The sequence below is a fragment of the Podarcis liolepis genome (assembly GCF_965112155.1).
Source record: "Podarcis liolepis genome assembly, chromosome: 13".
NCBI classification, from domain to species: Eukaryota; Metazoa; Chordata; class Lepidosauria; order Squamata; family Lacertidae; genus Podarcis; species Podarcis liolepis.
Window position 1 is genome coordinate 15,844,665 of NC_139573.1, and position 7,451 is coordinate 15,852,115.

At 47.3% G+C, this 7,451-nt stretch overlaps 1 protein-coding gene and 1 long non-coding RNA gene across 3 annotated transcripts in view; both read left to right on the forward strand.

Moving 5' to 3' along the window:
- The window catches only part of LOC310691216, a 1,532-nt gene extending 207 nt beyond the window's left edge, over positions 1-1,325 (forward strand). Inside the window, exons 2-3 of the long non-coding RNA XR_014518391.1 lie at positions 180-908; positions 1,265-1,325. This is a non-coding gene — a long non-coding RNA (uncharacterized lncRNA). The remainder of the gene's footprint in view (positions 1-179; positions 909-1,264) is intronic.
- The window catches only part of LOC310691172 (cardiotrophin-2-like), a gene marked incomplete at its 5' end in the record, with an annotated part of 9,232 nt that extends 1,781 nt beyond the window's left edge, over positions 1-7,451 (forward strand). The window contains 2 exons of one of the 2 annotated variants that reach the window (XM_083470819.1): positions 4,856-5,037; positions 5,774-7,451. In XM_083470819.1, coding sequence (XP_083326945.1) covers positions 4,856-5,037; positions 5,774-6,235 — 644 coding nt within the window. In that variant the 3' untranslated portion in view covers positions 6,236-7,451. The remainder of the gene's footprint in view (positions 1-4,855; positions 5,038-5,773) is intronic. The other variant, XM_083470820.1, reaches the window with a different exon arrangement.

The window sequence follows — 7,451 nt, forward strand, 5'->3', positions numbered from 1 at the left end:
GTAGATAGGTAGCCGTGTTGGTCTGCCATAGTCAAAATAAAAAATTCCTTCCAGTAGCACCTTAAAGACCAACTAAGTTAGTTCTTGGTATGAGCTTTCGTGTATCTGAAGAAGTGTGCATGCACACGAAAGCTCATACCAAGAACTAACTTAGTTGGTCTTTAAGGTGCTACTGGAAGGAATTTTTTATTGTGACTATTTTAAAGGCTTGTTTCCCCCTCTGCCAGGTTTAGGCCGACAGCTGAGCGGCTGCATTCAGTTGACCAAATTTCCCAAGTTGTGCAGACATGTTCTTGGGTGTTCATTATGGGGAAGAAGCTCATAAAACGTGGTTAAGTAATACTGTACTTCAGATGTCTCTCTAATGTCAGCTGTCAAAAGTTGGTTGCGGAGGGCAGGCTGCTGGGTGGTTGGGACGGGCAACCCATTTGCTCACCTCTTTCCATACCAGGTGGTAAAGGGTTAAGCTGATTCCACTCTCCACTTTCCCTTTCTAATCTTTCCTGTCCAAGCCAGAATTGTAAAACCTGAACAATTTCCTTTTCTCCTTCCCTGCCTTCCTGGAGAGCAATAAATGAGAGATAAATCTTTGCATATATCTCCCGCTGCAGTACCTGAGGCCAAAGTTAAACATTCACTCAGAAGGAAATTTTTCTTCTTCTTGGGGGACTGCTGTGCCTAGCCATGGAGTGCCCATGTGTTCTTTGCACTTAAGATGGCTGGGTGCTATTCTTGGCATTCCCCCCTTGAAGGATCGCAGCTGTGGATGGCAAAGCTCTCTCTTGACTTCCAAGGCTGCATACAGGCCATGCTCCATGTCAAACACCTGACAAAAGATTTCCTAGAATGGTAGTTTGTTAAGGGTACTGGGAATGGTAGCTCTGCGAGGGTGGACTACAGATAAAAAGGTAAAGGGACCTCTGACCATTAGGTCCAGAAGTGACCAACTCTGGGGTTGCAGCGCTCATCTCACTTTACTGGCCGAGGGAGCCGGCGTACAGCTTCCGGGTCATGTGGCCAGCATGACTAAGCCGCTTCTGGCGAACCAGACCAGCACACAGAAACGCCGTTTACCTTCCTGCCGGAGTGGTACCTACTTATCTACTTGCACTTTGATGTGCTTTTGAACTGCTAGGTTGGCAGGAGCAGGGACTGAGCAACGGGAGCTCACCCCGTTGCAGGGATTCGAACTGCCGACCTTCTGATCAGCAAGTCCTAGGCTCTGTGGTTTAACCCACAGCGCCACCCTTGTCCCGGACTACAGATACTTTGGTGCAAATAATGTGCTTTAAATGTTAGGTATGTGCACAGCCCCCAATGCCATATTGTCTAGTATTCTATTTAGCAATAGCAGCCAACAAAATATCCCCAGGAAGCCCCCAAGCGCAGCAGGAAAGAATTTGCCCTCCCTGTTCTTTTGCACAATCCTAGCATCTGATTATTATTATCCCTGAACACAAGAGGTTCCATTTAGTTCACAGGAGAAACAGAGACATAGTAGAGGCTTATTTAAAAAGCTTAAGCCTCTGCAACTCTCCTCACCCAAGCAATTTTATTTTATCATTTCATCTGTTTCTTGAATCCTCCTAGGAGTTCAAAGGGACATACATAGTTCTCATCCTGCCTGTTTCATCCTCAAAACAACCCTGTGAGGTAGCTTTGGCCGAAAGCGAGTGACTTGGCCCAAGATCACCCAGAATGGGGATTGGAACCCTGGTCTGCCAGGTCGTAGTCCAAAGCTCTAACCACTACACCACATGAGCCCCAGGCCCCCAAATTCTCCATCCTGCCCTCATAGAGAAAACGCTTCATCCTTTTAGACATCTTAGTTTCCTTTTTCTAACTTGGAAACCCAAGACCCTGGGAAGCTGCTGCTTTGCTTAAGGCAGCAGGTAGACCTGGGTAATAATTGATTGGTGTATTCCCCCCCCCCTTTTCAAAACTGGGGGAATCGCCCATCCTACCATTTCTTCATCCCTATGTGTAACCTGAAACTAGCACCCAGAAAGAGCCTCATAACTAATTAAGTCTGCTGCCTCTTCCTACGCTCAGACTTTGACGCCAAGTCAGCTTCTCTCTCCTTCTCTGCCCCCACATGGCTTAGCACCTAGTCCTAGCCTGATGAAGAGCTCTGGGGAACTCTAAAGCTTACACATCTTTTGGGACCAGCCCCACAATGCCAGGAATTAAAATGCATTTTAAAACGTCTGGAAATAAAAGCTATCGCCCTCCTGTGGATTGTGAAATGTCTTCTAGAAATTGGTCACACTCTCCTCTATTTCCAGGGAGCCCCTCTGTGGGGTTCCCTGATGTTCCTTCCCACACATAACTCCTGGGTTGTCCTCCCCACCTCTCAGCTTCTTCCAAGATAGAAACACAGGACACTGCTTCCTTCATCTACTCTGACTGGCACCTGTCCTTCCCCCAGGTTTCAGGCAGGAGCTTTTGCAAGCCCTACCTGGAGATACCAGGGTTGAACCTTTGACCTTCTGTATGCAAAGCAGATGCTCTACCCACCCAGCGACTCTGCCCTTACCCAAGACGTCTGTGATTGCTGCATGAGAGGGTGGGGAGACCAAATTGCTTGGTTGAAGAAAATCTCGTTTAATTGAGGAAATTCTTAGAAGGGTTAGAATGCTTCTGATGTGCTGTTAATAATCTGTGCATACAAATTGTCTCAGTGAGAAGGGTGGAGTGTGCCTGATAAGAACAGGCAGGAAGCCCTTGAGCTGTCTGTGATGTGTGTAGATAAGTAGATACAGATGATGTGGTTTTCCCACTCAGGGGAAAGTGATGTGGACTTTGCCTCTGGTGACCTGGGTCAGAAATCTGATATGGGAGTGCTATTTTTGTTTCAGTCTCTTCTTTGGTAATTTATATTTTTGTGTGTGTGTGTGTGTATACAGTACTTAAAAATCCCTTTGCATATCACCTGTCCTTAAAGTACCCTTGCAAAGTAGGTCAGCTAAAAGGTTTCGCCCTTAGGTACAGACTCCAAAATACAAAACTGCAGGTCTATTCATACCATCAGCTGTGAAGACTGCTGGTGTGCCTAAGTGAAATGCAGTTTAATGTGAAAGCTCTTCACTCTTCAGTATATTGTTACATGTGGATCCAGAACTGGCCGCCACAGTCACTTACGGACTCACTGTTAAAACCATGTTCATGGAAGACAATCTTACTCGGCTACAAGTGATTGCCACCCACCCCACCCCATTTCCCAGCAGTGTGAGATTCCCAGGGTTCCAGACGCTTGCTCATGTTTCTTTCAGAAATTAGCTATGGCAGAGACTGTGAAGTCTTTATGATATATGGATTTATTACACATGTATTCAACCTGTCCCTACATGGAGGGATTAAAGAGCATTCACATCCTGTGAGGGTCTGGCCTCCCCCTTAAGGGCAGCATTGGAGTCAAAGGACAGCAAAAAAGTCTGTCCTCTGTGCCTCTTAGTTCCAGCCTGTCATTCCCAGCCCCTCCTTCTTCTTGCTGCCAACCCACTCCATCATTCAAAGTGGAAACCCTAAACCTGGCTTTTGCCTCTGCCCACAAGCACCTAGCAAGAAGGGCCCCCACTCTCCTTTGCCTGCAACCTTACCCTCCTTGATGGGTTTCCTTGATGGGTCATTACTGGCTTTTGTCTCCTGCTAATAGCCCATCCAGCTAGCTCTGCATAACTAAATCCAGGGGTTTCTGTGTTTGGCAAAGTTTAATCACCTTGATTAATTCTTACTTTTACTAAATCCAGGAATTATGGGGGAACCTGGCCCCCCACAAATCAATAGCAATGTTTTAAAAGGGGGATATTGCAATTAAACACAGACGCTTCTTCTTCTTCATATCTGACATGTGCGTGTTCTAGAAGTTTTGCCTTTGCACTTTTTTGCACATATAAATATGCTTGGCTTACTCAAGTTTTAAAAAACATTCTCTTTCTGATCTTTTGGAGGCGAACATAAAAGCCATATATTTATTATTTTGTTGGGTTTTGTTCTGTGGTTTTGAAAGCTGCCTTGAGCGCTTCCTAACCAAGGTGGCCCATAAATATTATATTTAAGACTGTTTTCAGTCTCATTCGACTCCTGCCTTCCCCACCAATTCAGTTATCCTGCTGGGCCGGCGGTGGGGGGGGGGCGGAGTTCCAATATGGGGAGTTGTAGTTTTTTGGATCCCAGCCAACTTCAGGCATTTCCAGTTGTGTGGAATTGTGACTCTGAACACACACACACACTGCCCTATCTGCCCTCTCCCAAAGTGATTTAACACGTTAGTATAGAATAGGGAGCCATTGTTTAGAGTGTTGGACTCCAAGACCTAGAATCATAGAATCATAGAGTTGGAAGAGACCACAAGGGCCATTGAGTCCAACCCCCTGCCAAGCAAGAAACACCATCAGAGCACTCCTGACATATGGTTGTCAAGCCTCTGCTTAAAGACCTCCAAAGAAGGAGACTCCACCACACCTCCACCTGGAGGTACCCCCTCAGACATGAAGCTCTCTGGTGACTTTGGGCCAGTTGCTGTCTGTTAGCCTAACCTACCTCACAGGTAGCATAAAGGGGGGTGGGGCTCCTTGGAGGAAAATTGGGATGTGTATATGTACAGGTAATAAATAATGTGTGAGAGGTGTCATTGCTACTTTCTAGAAAACCCCAAAGGTCCCTTGGGTGCACACTGCTCGTTGCATGTCTGTTGGGGGTTACACTCTGGGGGAAACCAGTCTGCCTCTTTTGTCTTTTCCAGCCCTCTCCCCTCACAAGCATCTGCAGAGGCCCCCCCCCCTTGAGGTTTACTGTAGACTGTGAGCTTGCCCAACGCAGCATCTTAACTTTCTGCTTGCTTCTTCTTCTGCAGTGGACTTGCCAAGCCACCTTTCGTCATCGCCACCATCTCACTCCCAGCAAGAAATCGCACTCGGGATCAAAAATGCATACAACCTGGCCATCAACATGCAGGATGGCGCAAAACAGCTGCTAGCAGACTATGTGAGTCCTCAGAACCTGAGAGAAATGAACATATTCTTGGAGGCCAGGAAGGTGTGTGTGTGTGTTCAGCTAAGCACTGAAATTCATGAGCCTAAGACAGCCATGTCCTTTTACTTCAATATTGATTGATTGCTTTTATATCTCACGTTTTCCACCAACCCTGTGAGAGGTAGGTTAGGCTAAGGGGCAGTGGCTGGCCCCAGGTCACCCCATGAGCTTGTGTAAGTCACTTTGAGATCCCTTGGTGCAAAAATGTGGCTACAATAAAGCCAGCTATGCATGGAAAGACAGCCAGCCTTTTTCCTGAATCCCAGCGAGGATTTGAAACCTGATCTCCCAGGTCCTAGTCTGACGCTCTAAACATGAGGCCGCACTGGCTCTCCTCCGATCTGACTAGCTTTGGATGCAATGCCTTGTGTGTAAAATGATACTGGTTTGCCTTAACTCTGAGCACAGGACGGGGGCTGACGCAGGTGCGGACAGCCTAGCTGCAGTAACTTGGCCTGTGATCAGAGGCACGTTGCATTTGAATTGTCTCCTCTTCCCCCATCCCCACCTCCTTAGATCATCTCCTGGTTTGCGATTTCCCTGTAGCTCGGCGAGTGACCTTGGCCTAGCCTCGGAATATCTCAGCCAAACAACAACGTCACAAAAGGGTGTTTGTGAAGACAAAATGCGATTGTCTCATCTGCCGGTACCTTAGAGAAAGGGTGGGGTACAGAATCCAGGAACCCGAACGTCAAGGCTTAAGAGCTCTGACCGTCTTGCGTGTCTTTTCATTTCTCAGATGTCTATTCAGGACGAACCCTTCACAAATGCCGGTTTCAACCCTCCCGTCGAGCCCTTCCCAGGCCTGCCGTCGCCATCCCTTCCCCCCAGCGCCTGGCTGGACCTTAGCGACGCTGAACGCCTGCAGCAGAACGTCACGGCCTTCTCCAATTTGCCAGTGTTCCTGTCTGCCGTCAAAAGCCAGCAGGAGGTGATGAACTCCGATGCCAGTGACCTGCGCCACCAGCTCACGTTGTCGCGCCTGCAGTGCCTTGGTCTGTCGGACCACCTTGCATCCATCATGGCCTCCATGGGCCTTGTACCTGCTCCAGCGACGCCGGCTGAGCCACCGGGACTTGGCAGCTCCTTTTTCATGAAATTTTCCGGCTACTGCGTTTGCCATCTCTACCGGGATTGGGTCCTCCGTTGCGTAAAGGACCTGTCCCTCCTGGCTGACAGATACCCTGTCCCCTCGCTCTGAGGGGAAGTTGTGTGGTGTTGTTTGTACCATCCCAGTTGGCTTCTGTTTTTGTGTTGGTGAGGGGAAGTTAGGAGAGTAGTAAACTTTTTCTCTCTGCCCACGGGAAGGCTGAAGGAAGAATGAAACGCCCTTCCCTTGTGAGGAATGCTTTTCTCATGTAGCTGTCCCAGCAAAGCAACACTGAACTGCCTCCATCTTGCCTATCTCCTTCATATTCTCATTCTCGTCCTTCTTGTCTTAAAAAAAGAAAAAAAAAATCCAGCATATGAAAGGAGAAAATGTTTGCAGAGGAGCAGCATTGGCTCTCCCGCCTTTTGGCAGGGCCTGAATGCCTTTGTTCATGTGGCGCTTCCACCCCACAGCAGCCATTTTGTGAGAGCTACTTTGGCCTCTCCATGTGGAAGAGGTTCTCGAGGGGAGCAGGGTATCCGGTTCCAAATTTTTCCCCTCCCTGTAACACTGAACACTAAGAAACATGATGTTCAAAGGCAGTGGAAAGCCAATATAGCCTATGTGCCTTTTCTTATCCTCTGTGTGGCGCATTTAGAAATTCAGCAGTTAAAGAAAGCCTGTAGGCCCTATAGACGGCTAACGGGAGAAGCATGAACCTACCGCAGTTACTCCCATCACAGTTGTTAAAGGTGCAGAGTGGAGGTGGGGAAAGGTGATTAAGATGGAGTCTTTATGAGTAAGGCTTTTTGTGGCATTATTCCCTTTCAATCTGAACACCTTTCTACTGGGCGGTGAGACACATTGAGAGAGGCTGTGTGTAGTTCAAATCCCTTACTCAGGCCCTAACCTACCATACAGGGTTATTGTGAGGGTGAAATGAGGAGGGGCAGAGCCCTGTAGGCCACCTTGAGCTCCTTGGAGGCTATAAATGTAATAATGATTATTTTTTTCCCCATTGGTTCCTCAGTACCGAGTTAGTTCTCTCAAAGAATTATCTTGAGGGAGAAACCATTACCTATTTCATGGTATCTTGTTAACCCTTAATAGCCCTTCTGGCCCCACCCTTTTCTCCAGTTATGGGGAGGAAGAATGTGCAAACTCTGGTTTTGAGAAAGCTGTTCTCTTCAGGGCTTTTGTTCCTGTCCTAGAGACTTTAGTTTCTACTGTATGTGTTATTTTTATATTAATTATATATGTGGATATATTTATATAGCTGCAGCCTAATTATGTGAATATTGTTAAATTAAACTATTTTTAGTAGGAA